This window comes from Lagenorhynchus albirostris, chromosome 4 (genome assembly GCF_949774975.1).
Source record: "Lagenorhynchus albirostris chromosome 4, mLagAlb1.1, whole genome shotgun sequence".
Lineage (NCBI taxonomy): Eukaryota > Metazoa > Chordata > Mammalia > Artiodactyla > Delphinidae > Lagenorhynchus > Lagenorhynchus albirostris.
This window is the reverse complement of record NC_083098.1, coordinates 87,531,913-87,558,560: the sequence shown is the minus strand read 5'-3', so window position 1 is coordinate 87,558,560 and position 26,648 is coordinate 87,531,913. Positions and strand designations below refer to the sequence as shown.

General features: G+C 37.6%; 1 protein-coding gene across 3 annotated transcripts in view; it reads right to left on the bottom strand.

The window, feature by feature from the left end:
• The window catches only part of ARAP2 (ArfGAP with RhoGAP domain, ankyrin repeat and PH domain 2), a 199,385-nt gene that overhangs the window by 4,141 nt on the left and 168,596 nt on the right, over positions 1-26,648 (bottom strand). For all 3 annotated transcript variants that reach the window (XM_060148378.1, XM_060148380.1, XM_060148377.1), the window contains 4 exons: positions 23,454-23,536; positions 22,311-22,346; positions 12,201-12,264; positions 6,051-6,185 (listed from right to left, as the gene is read on the bottom strand). In XM_060148378.1, coding sequence (XP_060004361.1) covers positions 6,051-6,185; positions 12,201-12,264; positions 22,311-22,346; positions 23,454-23,536 — 318 coding nt within the window. The remainder of the gene's footprint in view (positions 1-6,050; positions 6,186-12,200; positions 12,265-22,310; positions 22,347-23,453; positions 23,537-26,648) is intronic.

Below are 26,648 nucleotides of genomic sequence, written 5' to 3'. Positions count from 1 at the left end.
AGTAGCAATACTCATATCAGACAAATAGGCTTTAGAATAAAGAGACAAAGAAGGACACCACATAATGATCAAAGGATCAATTCAAGAAGAAGATACAACAATTGTAAATATATAAGAACCCAATATAGGTGCCTCAATATATAGGGCAAATACTAACGGCCATATAAGGAGAAATCGACAGTAACCAATAATAGGGATTTTAACACCCCATTTTCATCAACCGACAGATCATCCAGACAAAAAATCAGTAAGGAAACACACTTTAAATGACACATTAGACCAGATGGACTTAATTGAGATTTATAGAGCATTCCATCCCAAAGCAGCAGAATACATATTCTTCTCACGTGCACATGGAACATTCTCCAGGCCATGTGCTGGGCCATAAAGTGAGCCTCAGTAAATTTAAGAAAATTGAAATCATCAAGCATCTTTTCCGACCACAACAATATGAGATTAGAAATCAACTATAAGAAAAAAACCCGTAAAACACAAACATGTGAAGGCTAAAAAATATGCTATTAAACAACCAATGGATCACTGAAGAAATCAAAGAGGAAATCAGAAGATACCCAGAGACAAATGAAAATGAAAGCACACTGATCCAAGACCTATGGATGCAGCAAAAGCAGTTCTAAGAGGGAAGTTTACAGCAATGTAATCTTACCTCAGGAAACAAGAAAAATTACAAATAAACAACCTAACCTTACACTTAAAGCAACTACAGAAAGAAGAAGAAAAACCCAAAGTTAGTAGAAGGAAAGAAATCATAAAGATCAGAGCAGAAATAAATGAAATAGAAATGAAGAAAACAACAGAATATCAATGAAACTAAAAAGCTGGTTCTTTGAAAAAATAAAATTGATAAACCTTTAGCCACACTCATCAAGGAAAAAAGGGAGAGGGCTCAAATCAATAAAATCAGAAATGAAAAAAGAGAAGTTACAGAGACACCACAGAAATACAGAGGATCATAAGAAACTACTACAAACAACTATACGCTAATAAAGTGGAAAACCTGGAAGAAATGGACAAATTCTTAGAAAGGTACAATCTCCTAAGACTGAACCAGGAAGAAATAGAAAATATGAACAGATCAATTAGGAGTACTGATATTGAAACTGTGATTAAAAAAGTCCCAACAAACAAAAGTCCAGGACCAGATGGCTTCACAGGTGAATTCTATCAAACATTTAGAGAAGAGCTAACACCTATCCTTCTGAAAGTGTTCCAAAAAGCTGCAGAGGAAGGAACACTCCCAAACTCATTCTATGAGGCCATCATCACCCTGGTACCAAAACCTGACAAAGATACTACAAAAAGTGAAAATTACAGGCCAATATAGCACTGATGAACGTAGATGCAAAAATCCTCAATCAAATACTAGCAATCTGAATCCAACAATACATTAAAAGGATCATGATCAAGTGGGATTCATCCCAGGGATGCAAGGATTCTTCAGTATCTGCAAATCAATCAGTGTGATACACCATATTAACAAATTGAAGAAGAAAAACCATATGATCACCTCAATACATGCAGAATAAGCTTTTGACAAAATTCAACATCCATTTATGATAATAACTCCCCAGAAAGTGTGCATAGAGGGAACATACCTCAACATAATAAAGACCATATATGACAAACCCAAAGCTAACATTATATCCAACAGTGAAAAGCTAAAAGCATTTCCTCTAAGGTCAGGGACAAGAGAAGGATTTTCAATTGTGCCACTTTTATTCAGCATAGCTTTGGAAGTCCTAGCCATGGCAAACAGAGAATAGAAAGAAAAAAAAGGAATGCAAATTGGAAAAGAAGAAGTAAAACTGTCACTGTTTGCAGATGATGTGATACTATGCATAGAAAATCCTAAAGATGCTACCAGAAAACTACTAGAGCTCATCAATGAATTCAGTAAAGTTGCAGGATACAAAATTATTACACAGAAATCTGTTGCATTTCTACACACTAACTATGAAAGATCAGAAAGAGAAAGTAAAGAAACAATCTCATTTACCATCTCATCAAAAAGAATAAAATACCTAGGAATAAACCTACCTAAGGATGCAGAAGACTTGTACTCTGAAAACTATAAGACACTGATGAAAGAAATCGAAGATGACACAAACAGATGGAGAGATATACCATATTCTTGCATTGTAAGAATCCACATTGTCAGAATGACCATACTTCCCAAAGCACTGCTATCTTTAAAACAGATAACCAACAAGGTCCTCCTGGATAGAACAGGGAACTCTGCTCAATATTCTGTAATAACCTAATGGGAAAAGAATTTGGAAAAGAATAGATACATGTATATGTATAGCTGAATCACTTTGCTGTACACCTGAAACTAACACAACATTGTTAATCAACTATACTCCAATATAAAATAAAAATTTTTTAAAATACTATTTTGAAAAAAAAATAAAACTGAGTAGCATAAACAGTGCTGTAACTAAGGATGTCTAATATAATGTTTAAAGGGCAACACCTCACCTCTTTTTCTCTATAGTGCTCATCACTTTCTAATATATATACTAGACAAGCTACTTATATCTCTTGTGATTATCTGAATGCCCTGCTAGGAAGTTAATGCAATGCAAGGATTCTTTTGTTTGATTTGTTCATTGACGTGCAAACCTATCACAGTGCCAGCACACAGGAAGTGGTCAATAAATATTTTCTGAATAGGAAGTGAAGAAAGCTTAAAAAAATTCAGATGTTTAATATTCTGTTCTATTTTCCTAAATTTCAGCAGATCAGGACATGAAATTTTGTAAGTCAAATTCAAGCTGAATAAAAACATTTTAATCCACATAAATTATAAATAATTTTGCAATTTAGAATTTTCTGATAAGCTCATGATTATACATCTCAGATAAGTATTTCTTCTCTAAAACTGATAGGAAGAAATATTTAGTTATTTAGTATCTAGTTGAATTCCAAAGTTTAATTAGAATATGTTTAAGAGAGATAGTAGTAATAGTTGCACAACCATGTGAATGTAATTAATGTACTATGCACTTAAAATGGTTAAAATGGAAAATTTATGTGTATTTTATCACAGTACCAAAAAAATGAGAGATTAGTAAAAATTATGGCTATTTAGCATAGGAATGTGACTGGGAGTTTATAAATATGAATCTTACTAAAAAGTTTCACGTGACATCTATTACAGAAAATCAAGGATCAATATAGAGTGGTTTATATATTATACAGTTCTCATTACTTTCCAGTTATCCGCAGAAAGACTTTGGGACGCTCTTAGATGCAGAATTTAGAGGCCAAATATTCATACATGTAATGCTGAAATTTCAAGTAAAACTATGATATTAGCCTAAATGACATAACCTTATACAAAGGCGGGGAGGCATGATGAAGTGAACTGGTAGAAATCAAGAGATGGTAGTGAGTGCTTTGCATGAACAATATGGTGTGTGGAGTGCCTTTGCATGTTGTGGGGAAAGAAAGCCAAGGCATCAGTACTGTGGAAAGAAGGGCATCATTTATGTGCTGCACTATCCTTAATAATTTAAAAAGAAAGACTGATAAGGTATGAAATTGGGAGAGTAAAAGGTAGGCTGGTCCAGACGATGCCAGTTTGTGTCAGAGGGCATTTAGAGAAAACTGTTTGTTTAAATGGAAATGAGGATCTGAAATAGAGTGTGTCTCCCAGCAGAGAGAACACCCCCCCTATGAAGTAAGGGCTTTTATTATCCCTAGGAGCTTACGGATAAAAGCTGAGCACAATGAACACGATGAAGTAGGTACCTAAGAGGAAGTAGGAGGGCCGTAGGTAGCATCTAGCTTGTACATTCTTATGCACTATTTGCCTCTTCATGTATGATTTCCTTTGTCAGCAACTTACTTCCTCTGGCTTATTCACTAGTTCACTACTAATTTACTCAATAAATTTTGGAAGTCACTTCCTCCAGGAAGCCTTCCCTGCCTGGAGGAGGTATTCTCATACAAGTTTCTACTGAACCTCATGAAAGCAAGACAGCTCATGGAATGGGAAGTCACCAGATTCACCAATCTGTCAACAATTTGTTTGAAAAGCAACGCTTCTTGAATATATCTGTTGATATGACTATATATATATATTTTTTTTTTGTGGTACGTGGGCCTCTCACTGTTGTGGCCTCTCCCGTTGCGGAGCACAGGCTCCTGACACGCAGGCTCAGTGGCCATGGCTCACGGGCCCAGCCGCTCTGTGGCATGTGGGATCCTCCTGGACCAGGGCACAAACCCATGTCCCCTGAATTGGCAGGGGGACTCTCAACCAACTGCGCCACCACGGAAGCCCGATATTACTATATTTTTTTTCTTATGAATCTACTCTTAGTAATACTTTGTCATTTTATTAATATTTTTTCGTATTTACATAAATCTAATTCAATAACAAATATTTTATTGGTTCATATGAAAACTTGCAATTCTAATTTTGTCTTCTTTTTAAGAATTAAATTTTAAAATTTGTTGAATTACCACATTTACTAAATTTACAAAAAAGCTTGGTTAGTTTACTAACAAATTTTCTAGCAATTAGTATTTCACAAAATTGCTTTTTAAGCCTTTAACGATTTTGTTACAGTTTTTGTACAGTTTTCTGGTCTCAAGTATGCTAAAAAATAATTGTCTCTGAAATTCTGGATTTGGGATTAAGTAAGAAATTATTATATATTCAATCATCACCTCAGTTCTGTACTGGATACTGGTTAATGTATCTTGATCCTAATAATTAATTTTTTTGCTTTGCTCCATAATCAATCCTGAGGCACTGTCAGGAGAAGCTGGAGTCACAGTAGGACATATCTACTCCCTATGTTTCTGTGTTCCCTAATCTGGGTTCTTGGGAAACATGACTCTTAAAATTTTAAGATTCCAGATTAGCTGAGGAATCCATAGTTCTGCAAAGCAGTTTATTAGGAACAAAAACCTGTAAGCGCAGAATGGCAGGAGGGACAAGCTCCTGAGTTCTTACTGTCTTATTCCTCCTTTTGATCACAGCAGCGCATAAGGACTGAACAGGCAACAAAGGGAATAAACCGTTATTTCAAAGCTTTTATCTTCTGGAGAAGAAGCATATTATAGTGAGATAAATGTTCAAGGAAAGACAGTCATGGAAAAACATTTAAAAAAAATCTGATCACTAAATTAAAATGGCTTTTGTCTTTCAAAAGTTATTCCTGTTACACCTGAAACTAACACAACGTTGTAAATCAACTATACTCCAGTAAAATTAAAAAAAAAAAAAAGTTATTCCTGTTTGGAAAGCAAGGAACTCACACAGCTTAATGGCCAAACCTAGGCTCCAAGAAGAAATAACAGTATCTTTTACATGCTTTTCTTTTTGCTTTGAGGGACTCATTTAAGGCCTTGAAATGCACATTAGTTGCAAATTGTCTAATGAGTTTTGAGTGCAAACAGCCTATGTCTTTTTCCTGAATCAAGACTGATGCTACTTATGGTCACCCTGCCCTTCAAGGTGAGAAGGAAAGCACACAGTTTTCATGAAAGATGCCAAATCTTCTTTATTGATGCTCAGGGGTCATCTTGCAGTTCCTTATATTAACTGAGACACCCCATCGGTTCCCAGCCTCTGAAATTTGATTGTGTTACTGGAAAGTCTAACTACCATGGCTCCAGACATTCTGCCATGGGCTCATTCTAAGGAGGTTAGAAGTGAACTTGTAAGGCTAATTTGAGACTGTGATTTTTATCACCAGAACTTCTATATACATATTTAACATTCTTGGCCACTTTAGGAATAAAAACAAAAAGTGGTATTGTACATATTTAATTGAGTGGTCAATGACATTATTAAAATTGATCATTTAAGAGAAGTTAATAAAATATAAAACTTCAGAGAGTGGCATAGGGTTATTCATAAAGTTTTCTTGATGGATGTTATTTTTACTGTGCTTTTCAAAGTGCTTATTACTGTGCTTTGAAACCAATGAAGTAATTAATGCATTTAATCACATTAAGACATAAGAAAACAAATGCTATGATTAATATAAAAACAAATAAAATCCTAACCTTACCTCAATATCTCTCCAGGCTTGGGTTGCATTTTTCTCATGCTGGATGGGAATTAGAGGCAAACCTCCAATTTTGGGAGTTTTGGTTATAGAACGTTTTCGTTCCTTTCCAGCTGGTGGCCATATATCACTTTCATGCTGTGGAAACAAAATTTCTTGCTGTGGGTGTGTGATTTTATTATGTGGTACACCAAATTATATAGTCACTTGGCTCCTTTCTCATATATCCAAGTCAGATGATCTGCTTTCCACGAGAAGGCTGTTTGTAATTATGATGTTCACTCTGATGGTGGTACCGCGTGAGGATGTAAAACTCTTAAGTGAACTGAGCTTTGAGGTCTCAGTTCAATTTCTAAACGTCAAATACATGTCTTCTGTACTACTTATCCAACCAAAAGGGGAAAAATATTTAAGGAAACCGGCAAATCTCTTTGTGGAAGAAAATTAATATACGTGTCTACATTTTTAGGCCCTGTAATCAAAGCAATTGTACATTCATTTTCCCTTACCACCAAAGATAACTTTAGTGTCAAAATAATTTGACATTATATATACCCCAAGTCAACCTAAGGCATGGCTACTGGAAAAATTATCTTTATTTTCTGACCTTTCGAAAAATGTTATTTTCATCTAATTGAATTCCAAAGAAACATTACCTTGTACACAGACATTTATACTGAAAATCATTGTACAACAGAGAGTGGCACACATTTGTTCTCAAACTATTGACTACATATTCTGGGCACTGAGCAATTATAGATATGACTGGAGAAAAGGTAATTTTGCAAAGGAGAGAAATATCCATAGTTTAAAAATATAAGCTCTTGGATGATAAATCCTTAAGATATGCATATAAAAGAAAAATCTTTAAAGAATTTTTCTATTCTTCAGGGTAGATTAACTTTTCAGAAGTTGGGAAAAACAAATTGATTTTCAGACAACAACCTGTGAAAGAAATACAGAATACCAACTACACACAATGAGACGTTTACAGATGTTATGATGAAATGAAAACCATTTGGTAAACTATGTAGCTAAATGCCTACTCATTTTTTTCCTCTAAAGAATGAACAGATTCTTATTCTTATGTTGCAATTAGTAGTTTAACATCATGTTTTATAGCAAAGAACTAATTTCAACAAATGTTGACTATATACTCACTATAAAATAGCAGCTAAGTTATACTGAGGGGCAGACTGCTTGACTTTGTGCTTATCAATATACAGATATTATCTCATTTAATCCTCAATGATCCTACAGTGCAGGTCCTATTATTACTAGATTTAGTGCATAGGCATCAGATCTACCCTTGGATTTCAGTGAAGTGCTTACTTTGGTTCAGCAAATCTACAATGGTAAATTATACAATATTTCAATCAGAGAGAAAGTTACAAGCTTCATATTATTATTTTTATGTCCTGGTCTTAAATTTGGTAAAAAAAACTTTGATATTACATAATTGGGATGTTCCCAACATGTAAAGCTGGGAGAATACTCGCTGGGAAGGAATTAGGTAATCCTATGAATTATGCCTACATTTTTACTCACTGATGTATAATATATGTGTTAAACGGTATTTTGAGGAATCTAAGAGCAAATGTAGTTTTCAAACACATTTTTTTTTCTGACATGATATACAATGCTGTGAATACCAGCTAATTAGTTCTCACTGGATTGATCCAAGAGGTATTTTTCCCAATAACAGAAATCTTTAGATCTAAGTAATATGTTCTGATAACCTTTATAGTTATGTATAAGTGACTTCAAAAGTCATACTGCATGGAGCATATAGCTGAGGATCATACTCTCATTATTATAACCAGTGATCACATCCCCAAATCTTCATTTCTGCATCCCACTTTTTCAAATTTTTCCCCCACATCTTTACTGAGGTATAATTGACAAAACTGTAAGATATTTAAAGTGTACAACGTGATGATTTGATACATGCATACATTGTGAAAGGATTCCCCCCATCGAGTTAATCAGCATATCTATCATCTCACATATTTAACCTTTCTGGGTTTCTTTTGGTAAGAACATTTAAGTTCTACTCTCTTAGCAAATTTAAATTATATAATACAGTATTATGAACTATAGTCACCATGTCATCTATTAGATCCTCAGACCTTATTCATCTTATATCTGAAAGTATGTACCCTTTTACTAGCCTCTCACTATTTCCCCCACAGCCCCTGGCAACCAACTGTTCCATTCTGTTTCTATGAGTTTGATTTTTATATGGAATACCATGCAGTAATTGTCTTTGTCTGGCTTAATTCACTTAGCAAAATGCCCTCCAGGTTCATCCATGTTGTCCCAAATGACAGATTTCCTTTTTTAGGGCTGAACAATATTCCATTGTATACATGTTTGTATATATGTATGTGTGTGTATATACACACACACTACACACATCATCTTTATCCATTCATCCATCGATAGACACTTAAGGTTGTTTCCATACCTTGCCTATGGTGAATAATCCTGCAGTAAACATGGTTCTGCCTCTCACTTTCTGACCTTGACATCTTTCCAGGTAACCTAGTTTAGTTTCATTAACCCTAAATATTCTTTAGACTCCTTGAGATCTTCAGTCCATTCTCCACCACCATTCTACTTTTCACATTTTTTCCCACTTCCTTCACAGTCTGGCTTAGATTTCATGGTCAATCAGTATACTCACCTCCTTATAAATAAGATCAAGTCCTGTGCTGCTTCTCCTTTGATCACACTTGCCTGGCAAAGCCCCAAGCCTAGTTAAACCCAATTATACTTACTCCATGGGTGCCTCCAAATTGATGGAGGGGAAATAAAAAATAGAAAATCAATCTGGAGATGCATCTCACTTTAAATTTACCCTTAAATTTCAAGTGAGCACTTAGCCTTCCCTTCATATTCTAGTATAGTACAACTGGCTCCCTCACTCTCTGAAGGTATTATCTCATCTTTTATTCTGCCCCTACACTTCTAATATCCACCCCTGACTCACATGTGGTGACGTCACTGATTTAATTGAAAAATTATTAGTAATCATCCAATAATTTCATTTTCCCACCATGAAATGTACCAGTCTCTCTGCATCTATAGCCATATAAACAAGGCTCCCTTCTCTTCCGATAAGTATTTACTCTGATTATAAATAACTCTGCCCCAATCATATCTATAATCACTCAGTGGGCCAGAATATATAGTCAATAATATGAGAAAAAGTGTGCCCCACACTCTGTTGTACAATGATTTTTTTTCACAATGCAGAACACATGCACTTGCTCACATTGCTTCCTGTTGGCTCAGGGCCTCTGCTGGTTTAATATTCTATCCTCTAATTCCTTGATAGAATTCTCTACATGTATCACCTGGTTTTCCTCCTTCCTCCAAGCTTCTTATTTCTTTTGCTCAATTTTTCACTTCTGTTTGACCTTTAACGTTTGTAATGTCCTAGGGCTTATTTGTCTGTCTGTCTTCTCTTTCTCTGTCTTTCCCTATAGCCTCCCCTCTCCAATTTTGTGTTCTAATTCTCTCTCATTCATACGGTCTCTCTCTCATCTCACCCTATCCTCCAATGGCCTTTCAATGCAATCCAAATGCTGACTTCCACAAAATTTACATTTCGGCCCCAACCTTTTGCCTGAGTTTTTGATCTATACACCTAAACTGCTACTCATCATATCCCCTTGTATGTCTAGCAGGCATCTCAAATTTCATGTGGCCAAAACAGAACTCTCAATTTTCTTCTGCATCTCTGATAATGTCACCTACATTCATCAGCTGCCCAAGGCCAAACAAACAACTTGGACTCTTCCTTGATTTCTACTCCTCAAACTGCTATAGCTGATCAATCTGTAAGCTTTACTGCCTCTACCTTCAAATACTCCTGGATCTGAATATGTCTTACCAGACCCACTGTTACCACCCTAGTCTGAGCTGCCATCTTCTTCCACAGAGCTGTTCTTCCTGCTTCCATCTTTGACCTTCTACAGTGCAGTTCAACAAAGGAACCAAAATTATTATTTTCCAGTAATATAAGCTGATTATATCTTTCCCTTGTTTCCCACTGAAACTCCTAAACTGGGACTACATCATCTGTCCCCTGCCTTCCTTATCTCTTACATCCTGTCTCAGATAGGCCTTCATGATAGTCATGGAATAAGTCAAGATTACAACATGTCAGGACCTTGCTGACCCCTAACCCTGCCCTGGAATGCTCTGCCTGTCCTGCATACCTGGCTCCCTCATTTCAGACAGGTCTCAGCACACCTTTCAGATACTCAGAAAGGTATTCCCTGAGAATCTTTCTCAATTAATGTCCTCCTTATATCAGTCACACTGGCTTTCCTTTCCCTAGCTTATTTTATTTATTGTTTTATCACACTAATATCTATTTGAAATTTTATCAGATTATCCTCTATACTATTTTAGAAATACTAATTGAGCATGTACTTTGTAAGACGTATTGGGTTCTGTGATGAAGATATATAATTAGTTCTAATAAGACTGACAAGGTCCTTCCTCTCATGGAGTTTACATTTTAGTAGGAAAGACAGACATAAACCTAAAGACACAAATGCTTTTTAATTAGTATGACAGTGTTGAAGTAAAGAATGCTAAGGGTTCCTACAGCCTGAAGGTCTAATTGGTCTGAAGGTCAGGGAAGGTTTCTCTGAGAATGTGACATGTAAGCCGAAGACTTTTGAGGCAGGGGTAAGGATGGGGATGGATATTAGAAAAGTATTCAGGGCACCAGAAAGAACGCATTGTAAGGGGCACTCACTGTTGGATTTTGTGTGTGTGTGTGTGTGTGTGTGTGTGTGTGTGTGTGTGTGTGTGTGTGTGTGTGTGTGTGTATGTATGTATTAACGTATATATTAATGTTTGCTATTTTCCTGTCTCTTTCCCTATGGCGGTGAACCATTAAATCCTCAAATCCAAAAGGACCTTAGTGTTTACCTTAATCCTAAGAAGTGGAATGAACTTAAGAAATGTAATTGGGCTGAGTCTCTGGGGCCAACACAATGAGGGACAGGTGAGTCAGGAAGAAATAACTTGGTGGTAAGAGCAACCTCTGCTTCCTGGCTATTTACACCTTAATTTTCAACTATAGAGTCTACTGACTTCAGTTATAAAAATGAAAACAATTTAGTTGTGCCATAACCAGACACTGTAACAGTTTTAGACTCTATAGTTCCAATCTTACTAATACTTCAAGCCTACTCTTTTTACAGTAGGACTTGAATATCTGGATTTTTAAACAGTCACAAAAAAGAAGCAAAGTCTCTAAAATGTTAGCCACTGGTCTTTTTCTGAAAATGCATTCCCAGGTAGTAATAGTAGAATCGGGCTGAGAAAAGCAGTGTTTATTAACCACTGGGAAGGTTAATAAGTTACATGAACAGAGAAAATGGTTTTCAAAACAAATAAGGACAAGATTTGGGGGTGAATTAACTTCTCACTGTAAGAGAAACAGGGAAGCACATCCTCAGTAATAAACAGTGGCAACTTAATTGTTACCAGTGAATTTCAATGCTCTTGTGGGGAAGCGTTGCTGGGAATTCGGCCAGACAAGGTTGGGGAAGAAACCAGTCCTATTAATGGGTCTATTTAACCCGTCACTGAAAGAGTGAGTGCTCCAATAGGGAGGAGACTAATTGGGGAATTGAGTATAGACGTTGGCCTCTGGGGCCTCTGTGTTAAACCACTAACTAAATGTATGGTCCTAAGCAAATCATGGAGCCTTTGGTAACCTTTGTTCCCTCATCTATAAGCAGTGCCATGCAATTTGTTGCAAGGAATACATGAGTTAACTCTTTTGAAGTATCTAGCACACAATATGTATTTAAAGAAATGTACGTTCCTGTCCTTGTTTCTGGAAAAAGCAGGAAGCTGTGGGGAGAACAAGAAGGAAAAGAGCACATTTTCTAAACAAAGATTAATGTGGGACTGAAAAAAAAAAAGACGCAACAAAGAGTAGACTCTCTCTCTTTCAAAGAGTAATGGGTAAATCTGGGTTCTCATATATTTAAAAAAACATGAATGAGAAAATAAAAGTATACACATAAAACTCATTAAAAATTCTTTGAAAACTACTACCCTATTAACATTTGCTATACACAGTTGTTACACTTTACTGGCTAGTTGAAACAGATACAATACCTGGGCGATAAAGATGTTGGCCATCCACTCCATCTGAGTTTGTGAACTATCACAACACAGGTGCCTGCAAAACAATGTTTATAAAATATAATATTGAAAAAGACAGTGGAATTCTCCAGTGTATTTATTTGGCGAGTAAGTGATCAGAAACCTCTTGGGGTTTCTCCTCTTAATGACATTAGTGTCATCAAAATGGGAATATTTCAATACAAGTTGCTTCAGGCTTCTGTTAAGTGTACAGTATCAAAACAGTATAAATATGCTAGTTTAACCAAAATATAGCCAAAGGCTTTGGTAACTGCTGAAAAATGATTGGTGGTATTTTTGGAAAGGCAGAAAGGTCAATGTCATTTGCTTTCTTAGGTATGTGACTGTATAACATCTTTTTCCCCAGAAACTCTGAGCCTAAGAAGAAAAAGTTTGTGCACATAAGAGCAGATTTTTGAAAAAGGCTTAATCAGCCACCTTCATTATGATTATAAACATTATACCCACAAGGCTCATGAAAAATGAACTAAATGAAAAACCACTGCATGTCCAATAACACTGATTCAGTAACCTTTTATTGAAAACCTACACAAAACAGAGATGTTGCCCTCTAGGTTCACATCATCTATTAGGGGAGCCAGGAATATAAACAAATAAATTATAAGACAGTGAGAAAAAGAGAAAGTAAAGTTGAACACAAACATAAAAAGAAAGGGAGCTTCAAGATGGTGGAAGAGTAAGACATGGAGACCACCTTCCTCCCCACAAATACATCAGAAATACATCTACATAAGGAACAACTCCTACAGAACACCTACTGAACTCTGGCAGAAGACCTCAGATGTCCTAAAAGGCAAACTCCCCACATACCTGGGTAGGGCAAAAGAAAAAAGAAAAAACAGAGACAGACAAAAGAATAGGGACAGAACCTGCACCAGTGGGAGGGAGCTGTGAAGGAGGAAAGATTTCCACACACTAGAAGCCCCTTCGCGGGTGGAGACTGTGGGTGGCGGAGCGGGCAAGTTTCGGAGCCACGGAAGAGAGCACAGTAACGGGTGCGGAGGGCAAAGTGGAGAGATTCCTGCATGGAGGATCGGTGCCGACCAGCACTCACCAGCCCAAGAGGCTTGTCTGCTCACCTGCCGGGACAGGTGGCTGCTGGGAGCTGAGGCTCGGGCTTCCATCGGATCCCAGGGAGAGGAATGGGGTTGGCTGCGTGAACACAGCCTGAAGGGGGCTAGTGCGCCACAGCTAGCTGGGAGCGAGTCCGGGAAAAAGTCTGGAACTGCCTAAGAGGCAAGAGACTTTTTCTTGCCTCTTTGTTTCCTGGTGCGCGAGGAGAAGGGATAAAGAGTGTGGCTTAAAGGAGCTCCAGAGACGGGCGCAAGCTGTGGATACCAGCGTGGACCCCAGAGATGAGCATGAGACACTAAGGATGCTGCTGAAGCCACCAAGGAGCCTGTGTGCAAGCACAGGTCACTATCCACACCTCCCCTCCCGGAATCCTGTGCAGCCTGCCACTGCCAGGGTCCCGTGATACAGGGACAACTTCCCCGGGAGGACACACAGTGCACCTCAGGCTGGTGCAACATCACAACAGTCTCTGCCACTGCAGGCTTGCCCCGAAATCCGTACCCCTCACTCCCCCAGGCCTGAGTGAGCCAGAGCCCCCAAATAAGCTGCTCCTTTAATCCCGTCCTGAGCGAAGAACAGACGCCCTCAGTGACCTACATGCAGAGGCGAGGCCAAATCCAAAGCTGAACCCCAGGAGCTGTGCAAACAAAGAAGAGAAAGGGAAATCTCTCCCAGCAGCCTCAGGAGCAGAGGATTAAATCTCCACAGTCAACTTGATGTACCCTGCATCTGTGGAATACCTGAATAGACAAAGAATCATCCCAAACTGAGGATGTTGACTTCAGGAGCAACGACATATATATTTTTTTCCCTGTTTCTCTTTTTGTGAGTGTATATTTGTATACTTCTGTGTGTGATTTTGTCTCTATAGCTTTGCTTTTACCATTTGTCCTAGGGTGCTGTCTGTCCATTTTTTTTGTTTTTTAGTTTTCAGCACTTGTTATCATTGGTGGATATCGTTTTTGGTTTGTTGCTGTCTTCTTTCTTTCTTTTTATTACTTAAAATTTTTTTAAAATTATTATTTAATAATTTATTTTATTTTACTTTATTTTATTTTATCTTCTTTGTTTCTTTTTTTTCTCCCTTTTATTCTGAGCCGTGCGGATGACAGGCTCTTGGTGCTCCAGCCAGACATAAGGGCTGTGCCTCTGAGGTGGGAGAGCCAAGTTCAGGACACTGGTCCACAAGAGACCTCCTAGCTCCACATAATATCAAAGGGCGAAAATCTCCCAGAGATCTCCATCTCAACGCCAAGACCCAGCTCCACTCAACGACCAGCAAGTTACAGTGCTGGACAGCCTATGCCAAACAACTTGCAAGACAGGAACACAACCCTACCCATTAGCAGAGAGGATGCCTAAAATCATAATAAGGCCACAGAAACCCCAAAACACACCACCAGATGTGGACCTGCCCACCAGAAAGACAAGATCCAGCCTCATCCACCAGAACACAGGCACTAGTCCCCTGCACCTGGAAGCCTACACAACCCACTGAACCAACCTTAGCCACCGGGGACAGACACCAAAAACAACAGGAACTACGAACCTGCAGCCTGAGAAAAGGAGACCCCAAACACAGTAAGTTAAGCAAAATGAGAAGACAGAGAAACACACAGCAGATGAAGGAGCAAGGTAAAAACCCACCAGACCTAACAAATGAAGAGGAAATAGGCAGTCTACCTGAAAAAGAATTCAGAATAATGATAGTAAAGATGATCCAAAATCTTGGAAATAGAATGGAGAAAATACAAGAAATGTTTAACAAGGACCTAGAAGAATGAAAGAGCAAACAAACAGTGATGAAGAACACAATACATTAAATTAAAAATTCTCTAGAAGGCATCATTAGCAGAATAACTCAGGCAGAAAAACGGATAAGTGACCTGGAACATAAAATAGTGGAAATTACTACAGAGCAGAATAAAGAAAAAATAATGAAAAGATTGAAGACGTTCTCAGAGACCTCTGGGACAATATTAAACGCACCAACATTTGAATTATAGGGGTCCCAGAAGAAGAAGAGAAAAAGAAAGGGACTGAGAAAATATTTGAAGAGATTATAGTTGAAAACTTCCCTAATATGGGAAAGGAAATAGGTAATCAAGTCCAGGAAGCGCAGAGAGACCCATATAGGATAAGTCCAAGGAGAAATATGCTAAGACACATATTAATCAAACTATCAAAAAATTAAATACAAAGAAAAAGTATCGAAGGCAGCAAGGGAATAACAACAAATAACACACAAGGGAATCCCCATAAGGTTAACAGCTGATCTTTCAGCAGAAACTCTGCAAGCCAGAGGGAGTAGAAGGACATATTTAAAGTGATGAAGGAGAAAAACCTACAACCAAGATTACTCTACCCAGCAAGTATCTCATTCAGATTTTGTTGTTGTTGTTGTGGTACGCGGGCCTCTCACTGTTGTGGCCTCTCCTGTTGCAGAGCACAGGCTCCGGACATGCAGGCTCAGCGGCCATGGCTCATGGGCGCAGCCGCTCCACGGCATGTGGGATCTTCCCGGACCGGGGCATGAACCCGTGTCCCCTGCATCGGCAGGCGGACTCCCAACCACTGCGCAACCAGGGAAGCCCTCATTCAGATTTGATGGAGAAATTAAAACCTTTACAGACAAGCAAAAGCTAAGAGAACTCAGGACCACCAAACCAGCTTTACAACAAATGCTAAAGGAACTTCTCTAGGCAGGAAACAAAAGAGAAGGAAAAGACCTACAATAACAAACCCAAAACAATTAAGAAAATGGGAATAGGAACATACATGTCGATAATTACCTTAATGTAGATGGATTAAATGCTCAAACCAAAAGACACAGACTGGCTGAATGGATACAAAAACAAGACCCATATATATGCTGTCTACAAGAGACTCACTTCAGACTTAGGAACACATACATACTGAAAGTGAGGGGATGGAAAAAGATATTTCATGCAAATGTAAATCAGAAGAAAGTTGGAGTAGCAATTCTCATATCTACAAAATAGCCTTGAAAACAAAGAGTATTACAAGAGACAAAGAAGGACACTACATAATGATTAAGGGATAAATCCAAGAAGAAGATATAACAATTGAAAATATTTATGAACCCAATACAGGAGCACCCCAATACATAAGGCCAATACTAACAGCCATAAAAGGGGAAATCAACATTAACACAATCATAGTAGGGGACTTTAACACCCCACTTTTACCAATGGACAGATCATCCAAAATGAAAGTAAATAAGGGAACACAAGCTTTAAGTGATACATTAAACAAGATGGACTTAATTGATATTTATAGGACAATCCATCCAAAAACAACAGAATACATTCTTCTCAAGTGCTCATGGAACATTCTCCAGGATAGATCATATCTTGGGTCACAAATCAAGCCATGGTAAATTTAAGAATACTGAAATCATATCAAGTATCTTTTCCGACCACAACAGCTATGAGACTAGATATCAATTACAGGAAAAAAATCTGTAAAAAATACAAACACATGGAGGCTAAACAACACACTACTTAATAACCAAGAGATCACTGAAGAAATCAAAGGGGAAATCAAAAAATACCTAGAAACAAATGACAATGAAAACAGGTTGGCCCAAAAACTATGGGATGCAGCAAAAGCTGTTCTAAGAGGGAAGTTTATAGCAATACAATCCTACCTTAAGAAACAAGAAACATCTCAGATTAACAACCTAACCTTACACATAAAGCAATTAGAGAAAGAAGAACAAAAAACGCCAACGTTAGCAGAAGAAAAGAAATCAAAAAGATCAGATCAGAAATAAATGAAAAAGAAATTATGAAAACGATAGCAAAGATCAATAAAACTAAAAGCTGGTTCTTTGAGACAATAAACAAAATTGATAAATCATTAGCCAGACTCATCAAGAAAAAAAGGGAGGGAGCCTGAACCAAGATAGTAGAGTAGAAGGAAGTCCTCTCACGCCCTCTTGTGAGAACACCAGAATCACAACTAGCTGCTGGACAATCATAGACAAGAAGACACTGGAACTCACCAAAAAAGATACCCCACATCCAAAGATAAAGGAGAAGCCACAATGAGATGGTATGAGGGGCACAGTCACTGCAAAATCAAATCCCATAACTGCTAGGTGCGTGACTCAGAGACTGGAGAACACTTATACCACAGAAGTCCACCCACTGGAGTTAAGGTTCTGAGCCCCACGTCAGCCTTCCTAACTTTGGGGTCTGGCAATGGGAGGAGGAATTCCTAGAGAATCAGACTTTGAAGGCTAGTGGGATTTGATTGCAGGAATTCGACAGGATTGGGGGAAACAGAGACTGCACTTTTGGAGGGCACACACAAAGCACTGTGCACATTGGGACCCAGGGGAAGGAGCAGTAACCCCAGGCGAGACTGAACCAGACCTACCAGCTAGTGTTGGAGGGTCTCCTACAGAGGCGGGGGGTGGCTGTGGCTCACCATGGGGACAAGGACACAGGCAGCAGAAGTTCTGGGAAGCAGTCCTTGGCATGAGCCCTCCCAGAGTCGGCCATTAGCCACACCATAGAGCCCAGATAGGCTCCAGTGTTGCATTGCCTCAGGCCAAACAACCAATAGGGAGGGAACCCAGCCTCACCCATCAGCAGTCAAGTGGATTAAAGTTTTACTGAGCTCTGACCACCAGAGCAACACCCAGCTCTACCCACCACCAGTCCCTCCCATCAGGAAACCTGCACAAGCCTCTTAGATAGCCTCATCCACCAGAGGGCAGACAGCAGAAGCAAGAAGAACTACAGTCCTGTAGCCTGGGGAACAAAAACCACATCCACAGAAAGATAGACAAGATGAAAAGGCAGAGGGCTATGTACCAGATGAAGAAACAAGATAAAACCCCAGAAAAACGACTAAATGAAGTGGAGATAGGCAACCTTCCAGAAAAAGAATTCAGAATAATGATAGTGAAGATGACCCAGGACCTCGGAAAAAAAATGGAGGCAAAGATTGAGAACATGCAAGTAATGTTTAACAAAGACATAGAATAATTAAAGAACAAACAAATAGAGATGAACAATACAATAACTGAAATGAAAACTACACTAGAAGGAATCAATAGCAGAATAACTGAGGCAGAAGAATGGATAAGTGACGTGGAAGACAGAATGGTGGAATTCACTGCTGCAGAATAGAATAAAGAAAGAAGAATGAAAAGAAATGAAGACAGCCTAAGAGACCTCTGGGACAACATTTGCATTATAGGGGTCCCAGAAGGAGAAGAGAGAGAGAAAGATCCCGAGAAAATATTTGAAGAGATTACAGTGAAAACCTTCCCTAACATGGGAAAGGGAATAGCCACCGAAGTCCAGGAAGCACAGCGAGTCCCATGCAGGATAAACCCAAGGAGAAACATGCTGAGACACATAGTAATCAAATTGGCAAAAATTAAAGATAAAGAAAAATTATTGAAAGCAGCAAGGGAAAAACGAAAAATAACATACAAGGGAACTTCCATAAGGTTAACAGCTGATTTCTCAGCAGAAACTCTACAAAGCCACAAGGGAGTGGCATGATATACTTAAAGTGATGAGAGGGAAGAACCTACAACCAAGTTTACTCTACCTGGCAAGGATCTCACTCAGATTCGATGGAGAAACCAAAAGCTCTACAACAAATGGCACAGGAACTTCTCTAAGTGGGAACCACAAGAGAAGAAAAGGACCTACAAAAACACACCCTAAACAATTGAGAAAACGGTCATAGGAACATACATATCGATAATTACCTTAAACGTGAATGGATTAAATGCTCCCACTAAAAGACACAGGCTTGCTGAATGGATACAAGAACAAGACCCATCTATATGCTGTCTACAAGAGTCCCACTTCAGATCTAGGGACACATACAGACTGAAAGTGAGGGGATGGAAAAAGATATTCCATGCAAATGGAAATAAAAAGAAAGCTGAAGTAGCAATACTCATATCAGATAAAATAGATATTAAAATAAAGAATGTTACAAATGACAAGGAAGGACAATACATAATGATGAAGGGATCAATCCAAGAAGAAGATATAACAATTATAAATATGTATGCACCCAACATAGGAGCACCTCAATACATAAGGCAACTGCTAACGGCTGTAAAAGAGGAAATCGACAGTAACAGAATAATTTTGGGGGACTTTAACACCTCACTTTACACCAATGGACAGACCATCCAAAATGAAAATAAATAAGGAAAGAGAAGCTTTAAATGACACAAGAAACCAGATATCTTTAATTGACATTTATAGGACATTCCACCCAAAAGCAGCAGATTACACTTTCATCTCAAGTGCGCAGGGAACATTCTCCAGGATAGATCACATCTTGGGTCACAAATCAAGCCTCAGTAAATTTACGGAAATTGAAATCATATCAAGCATCTTTTCTGACCACAATGCTATGAGATTAGAAATGAATTACAGGGGAAAAAACATAAACAGAAACACATGGAGGCGGAACACTAGGTTACTAAATAACCAAGAGATCGCTGAAGAAATCAAAAAGGAAATCAAAAAATAGCTAGAGACAAATGATAATGAAAACACGACAACCCAAAACATATGGGATGCAGTAAAAGCAGTTCTAAGAGGGAAGTTTATAGCTATACAAGCCTACCTCAAGAAATGAGAAAAATCTCAAATAAATAATCTAACCTTACACCTAAAGGAACTAGAGAAAAAAGAAGAAACAAAATCCACAGTTAATAGAAGGAAAACAATCATAAATATCAGAGCAGAAATAACTGAAATAGAAACAAAGAAAAGAATAGCAAGGATCAATACAACTAAAAGCTGGTTCTTGGAGAAGATAAACAAAATTGATAAGCCATTAGCCAGACTCATCAAGAAAAAGAGGGAGAGGACTCAAATCAATAAAATTAGAAATGAAAAAGGAGAAGTTACAACAGACACTGCAGAAATACAAATCATCACAAGAGACTACTACAAGCAACTCTATGCCAATAAAATGGACAACCTGGAAGAAATGGACAAATTCTTAGAAAGGTGTAAGCTTCCAAGACTGAACCAGGAAGAAACAGAAAATATGAACAGACCAATCACAAGTAATGAAATTGAAACTGTGATTAAAAATCTTCCAATAAACAAAAGTCCAGGACCAGATGGCTTCACAGGTGAATTCTATCAAACATTTAGAGAAGAGCTAACACCCATCCTTCTCAAACTCTTCCAAAAAGTTGCAGAGGAAGGAACACTCCCAAACTCATTCTATGAGGCCAGCATCACCCTGATACCAAAACCAGACAAAGATACTACAAAAAGAGAAAATTATAGGCCAATATTACTGATGAATATAGGTGCAAAAATCCTCAACAAAATACTAACAGAATCCAACAACACATTAAAAGGATCATATACCATGATCAAGTAGGATTTCTCCCAGGGACGCAAGGATTCTTCAATATATGCAAATCAATCAACATGATACACCATATTAACAAACTGAAGAATAAAAACCATATGACCATCTCAATAGATGCAGAAAAAGCTTTGACAAAGTTCACCACCCATTTATGATAAAAACTCTCCAGAAAGGGGGCATAGAGGGAACCTACCTCAACATAATAAACGCTATATATGACAAACCCACAGCAAACATCATTCTCAATGGTGAAAAAATGAAAGCATTTCCTCTAAGATCAGGAACAAGACAAGAATGTCCACTCTCACCGCTCTTATTCAAAATAGTTTTGGAAGTCCTAGCCTCGGCACTCAGAGAAGAAAAAGAAATAAAAGGAATACAAATTGGAGAAGAAGTAGTAAAGCTGTCACTGTTTGCAGATGACATGATACTATACATAGAGAATCCTAAAGATGCCACCAGAAAACTACTAGAGCTAATCAATGAATTTGGTAAAGTAGCAGGATACAAAATTAAAAAATTAAGCAATCCCTTGCATTTCTATACACTAATGATGAAAAATCTGAAAGAGAAATTAAGGAAACACTCCTATTTACCATTGCAGCAAAAAGAATAAAATACCAAGGAATAAATCTAGCTAGAGAGACAAAAGACCTGTATACACAAAATTATGACACTGATGAAAGAATTAAAGATGATACCAACAGATGGAGAGATATACCATGTTCTTGTATTGGAAGAATGAATACTGTGAAAATGACTATACTACCCAACACAATCTACAGATTCAATGCAATCCCTATCAAATTACCACTGGCATTTTTTACGGAATTAGAACAAAAAATCTTAAAATTTGTATGGAGACACAAAAGACCCAGAATAGTCAAAGCAGTCTTGAGGGAAAAAAGCAGAGCTGGAGGAATCAGACTCCCTGACTTCAGACAATACTACAAAGCTACAGTAATCAAGACAATATGGTACTGGCACAAAAACAGAAACATAGATCAATGGAACAAGATAGAAAGCCCAGAGGTAAACCCACGCACCTATGGTCAACTAATCTATGACAAAGGAAGCAAGGATATACAATGGAGAAAAGACAGTCTCTTCAAAAGTGGTGCTGGGAAAACTGGACAGCTACATGTAAAAGAATGAAGTTAGAACAGTCCCTAACACCATACACAAAAATAAACTCAAAATGGATTAGAAAAAAAAATACCTCTATGGAAAGAACAGGTTTGAAACTAAGATTTTTTATTTTTTACTCTGAGTTTTGGTGACTTATTATCCTTTATTTAAAACTGAGTTTTGCCTGCTTATCCCATAAAACCAGAGATTCCTCATTTACATAGTGAGTAGGAAGAAATCATGTGTAGCTTCTCTTTAGAGGCAGTGGCAAATAGGATACATGAGACTGAAATAGACCTAAACCCTGAAGCAAATCTACTTTCCTCTTCTTAGGCTCAAAGTATTTAGAAAAGATTTTAACTTCACTTAGAAGAAACATTTCCTGTCTCTAGATCTATCTGCCAAATACTAATCCTGTATCATCAATATATCAAATCCAAAACTTGCTGGCTGTTAACTTACCAGAGATGTTTTTCAGAATATGCCGTCAATCCCCAACTGCATCGCATGGGAAAAAAACACATGCATACATATTAAAAATGATTCATTTTACAAGATAATACACAGGATTAGATGTTAAGGAGGTAATATTTAATGGTGGGAATGCATAACAGAATTGATACCCACAGGTGATGATTCATTGGGTATGATTTATCTAGAGGTAAATGATAGATGTTGAGGTATTTGGCTACAAATTTAAATACACTGAAGGACACAGGGGGAAAGGGTCTCATGATGTTATGCGGCAGTGGGGGAAATCTCTCACAGGATATTCGGGGCTGAGTAAGGACAGATGTCTAGGAAAATGGCCAAAATAAGATAATATATATATATTTACTTATTGATACTGTGAGAAATTTTAAAGAATGTGCCAGTCACAACACAGATATAAGTGCTGGGCTTAGAAATTAAGCACAGAGGCAAAAGTGAGGCCATTTTCAGTGACAGAATCTGAATCATATGCAGTTCATTAAAATGGCATTTCATGATATTAAAAGTATTAGTGCAAACATTAATTAGCTAATCAAAGTAATCCGTGATGAGAAAGTGTGGTATAACTCGAATGTTGGGTTGATTCAAGTGCTAATGAGAAACATAATATTTAAGAAGGGTCCACTTCCTCTCAACCATCTGTGTGCTGTGGGTTTATTACCAAACTCAGCAAAACGAAGGGGGCAAATTATAAAGCCAGGACCAAGATGATGTAAAAGCCATGGAGGCTGGAGGGCAGCATTTGTCTTCCTTTGGGTAGACTTGTTTGGAACATTCCTTACATCGCTAGGCTGTGACTGAGCAAGGAATGGGATGTGGAGAAACCCATGTGCTTGCCAGTAGACAGGGCCTTCTGGGGATTTCTTGTGCTACACAGAGGAGATGCAATCACCCAGTAGCTTGACTTGAGCGGGAACATCATCATCCCTCCTTATCCACCCACACAGGTTCCCTTGATCTGCCATAGGTCCCCTGCCACATGTCTGTGGCAACTTAAGGAATCTTTCTAAAGCTTAACTTATAACAAGTTAGACTAAGGCCACTGATCCCTAAGTCCTTGAACAGACATACTTTCTGTAACTTTTTCAACAGCTCTTCCCTTCCAAGCTTTACCTTGTTGGAGGCTTCATCTTCTTTTTTACTCCAAGATAAAACTTCATTGAACTGAGAGAAAATATTTTGTCAGGTTTACTACTCTGTAAAGGAAAACAAGGTAAATTTGTAATTAAACAGATTTTATCAGTATCCTTCTATTTTCCTTAAGTATTAAGAATCGAGTTTAGAATTATTAGTTTCTCCAATGTTTCATGAATGTAATACCAAATTTTTAGTAAATGAAGATTGTTTTGATTAAAATGTTATAAATTTAAATAAATCTGGATACATATATATGATTACATATGTGTGTATATATACAAACACACACAATAATTCCTTATTCAAAACACTTGGGATCAGATGTATATGAGAATTGATAATTTTTCAATTTTTCATACTTAAAAAATACATGTGCAATATATTTTGTAACTCCATGATACCACCAGTGTTGTCTGGGGCAGCACCCTATATTCAAATATATTCATATTTCTCTACAAAAATGCATGACATTTCATACAGTGTGAATAAGTAAAGGTCATAAATATTGTTATGGACTGAATGTTAGTCCACAGTATAGATGAGAATTTAAGTTGAAAAACTTTGGTTAACAATTATCCCAGTCCTTATTAAACAAATCTTTCTTTAGACATGCATTTATGATGGCATAATTATCAAAAATAAATTATGATAAACAGTTACATCTTTTACCTCACTTTATGTTACCAATGCTATCTCTGTTCATTTTTATGCCAGGATATTATCTAACCTATTTTAGTTTTACTGTATGAATAAATAGTTGGATGGGAAATACTTGACAATTATTTTACTTTTTATGTCCCCCAAAATGTTTGCAAATACTCTTCTCTGTTTACCCTTTGAGGTGAGTTATCAAATCATTTTTTCCAAGTTCTAAAAATAATTCCCTTTGCGATTTTGAAAAGAATTACATTAAACCTATAGATCAATATTAGTAGACTTTGTGTTTTTTTGTGTTTTTATATATAAATTTATTTTTTGGCTGCTTTGGGTTTTCGTTGCTGGGCGTGGGCTTTCTCTAGTTGCGGTGAGTGGGGGCTACTCCTCGTTGCTGTGCACAGGCTTCTCACTGCCTTGGCTTCTCTTGTTGCAGAGCACAGGCTCTAGGCAGGCAGGCTTCAGTAGTTGTGGCACACTGGCTCAGTAGTTGTGGCTCGAGGGCTCTAGCGTGCAGGCTCAGTAGTTGTGGCGCACAGGCTTAGTTGCTCTGCGGCATGTGGGATCTTCCCGGACCAGGGCTCGAACCCGTGTCCCCTGCATTGGCAGGCGGATTCTTAACCACTGCACCACCAGGGAAGTCCATAGATCAATATTAGTAGACTTTACATTAATTTTCTTTCATTTCTATCAGTGCAGTTCTGTAGTCTTCTTCATGTAAGCCTCTTCTTCTTAAGGTCATTTTCTGGTAGTTTATGTGTTTGGTTTGGGGGTATTGATTTTTTAGCTTGCTACTTTACTGAATGTTAAGGAATAACACTTGAAGTCTGATATGGAACAGTGAGGTAGCTTTGTAATTCAGTAAGTTTTCCATATAGGAAAGAGTCAAGGAGAGGAGAACGTAGGAGTGTATATAGTAGCACAGACTCCTGGATACCTTTGTCAGAGGTTCAATCGAATTACATCTGTGGTTAATGTCCCTCCTCAAAGCTTAGACTGCTAGTCCCAATGGAGGCAGCAGCACGGTCAGGTGAGAGGCTGCAATTCCAGTAGTACAGGTAGAGGGGACCTGCACATTTAAGAATGAGAAGCACTGTGCCTGATCTAAGTAGTCTTATTTATACACGGCATTGATAAGCCCAGGACTGCCTATATTTTGAAATACTGTTGGCAATAGATAGAGAGCCTGAAGTAATACAACTGATTCCCAAGCCACTCTGGACATGCCAGCTCATGACTTTGTATTTTATCCTGTCCAAAGAGAACACAGATGCCATAATTTAAGATGAGTTCAGCCAAGGTGGGAAGAAACCCTTTTCAGTTTCAATCTTTAAACTGAATAAGCATAAATAGGAACTGTAAGGATCCTAATGCGAAGTTCTATTAAAAGAAATCTCTTTTGGCATTATAACCTTACTGTTGGTTTATTACAACTCTTTAGGTATGTGTACTTTCTGGAGTATTTCTTCAAACAGTTGAGCTGTTATGAAGTGTATAGTATGTTGCTACAGGCAGTATATTTCAAAGTAAAATTTTTAACTGAGCCAATTAAATTAGTGTGCTTAAAAAAATTATTCTTGTTACTAAGAAGAGTTTGCTTATTAGTGCATGCAACTTTTAACGACCACTCCCTCCCCATTTGCTGTTTTCACACCATTAATAGTGTAATGATAATATTCGTTGAAACTTCTCACCTTTTATGTAAATCAAGTCTGAAAACATTTTAATTAACATTTTCTGTGCAGGGAAAACTCTCAAAACAAAATATATCTTCCTCTGTGTATTACCCTAATTTGTTGTTAATGAGCATTCATAAATTATCTCTAATTAACACATAGTCTCTTTAAATACACTTTTCAATTTGTAATTCCTACTCCCTTCTCAGTAAATCATTTTCTAAATATGTACAAGCACACATATATTAAGGGCAACTGTCAAACCAGAGCCAAGTCTTTATTCAAATAAGCTAGGAGTTTTTTACTATTGATTATTTACTGTAAAATCATTTGAAAAGCAAACACTGCCAGTGACTTGACCATCAATATTAAAAGGGAAAGACCAGCAACATGAAGAAATAACCAGCAAAATAACACCATGTGTTGAAAATAACAGTAGTTTGAGTTTAAAGGAAAACCACAAGTCTCTCATCTGCTTGCCTTAATGCAAATTAAAATATCAGTTGCATTAATTGATTCTGACATGCATAAATACAACTTTCAAACACTTAGACTATAATTCCGTAACCTGAGGTCACTGTGACAAAAATAAAATGTCTTCATTGTCTTTAAAGAACACTATCTTTCTGACAAACACTATATGATCTCACTTATACGCAGAATCTAAAAAAGTCAAACTCACATAGAAGCAGAGTAGAATGGTGGTTTCCAGGGGATGGGAGTGGGGGAAATGGGAAGGTGTTGATCAAAGGGTACTAAGTTTCAGTTATGTAAAATGAATAGGTCCTGGAAATCTAAAGTACAGCATGGTGACTACAGTTAACAGTACTGTATTGTATAC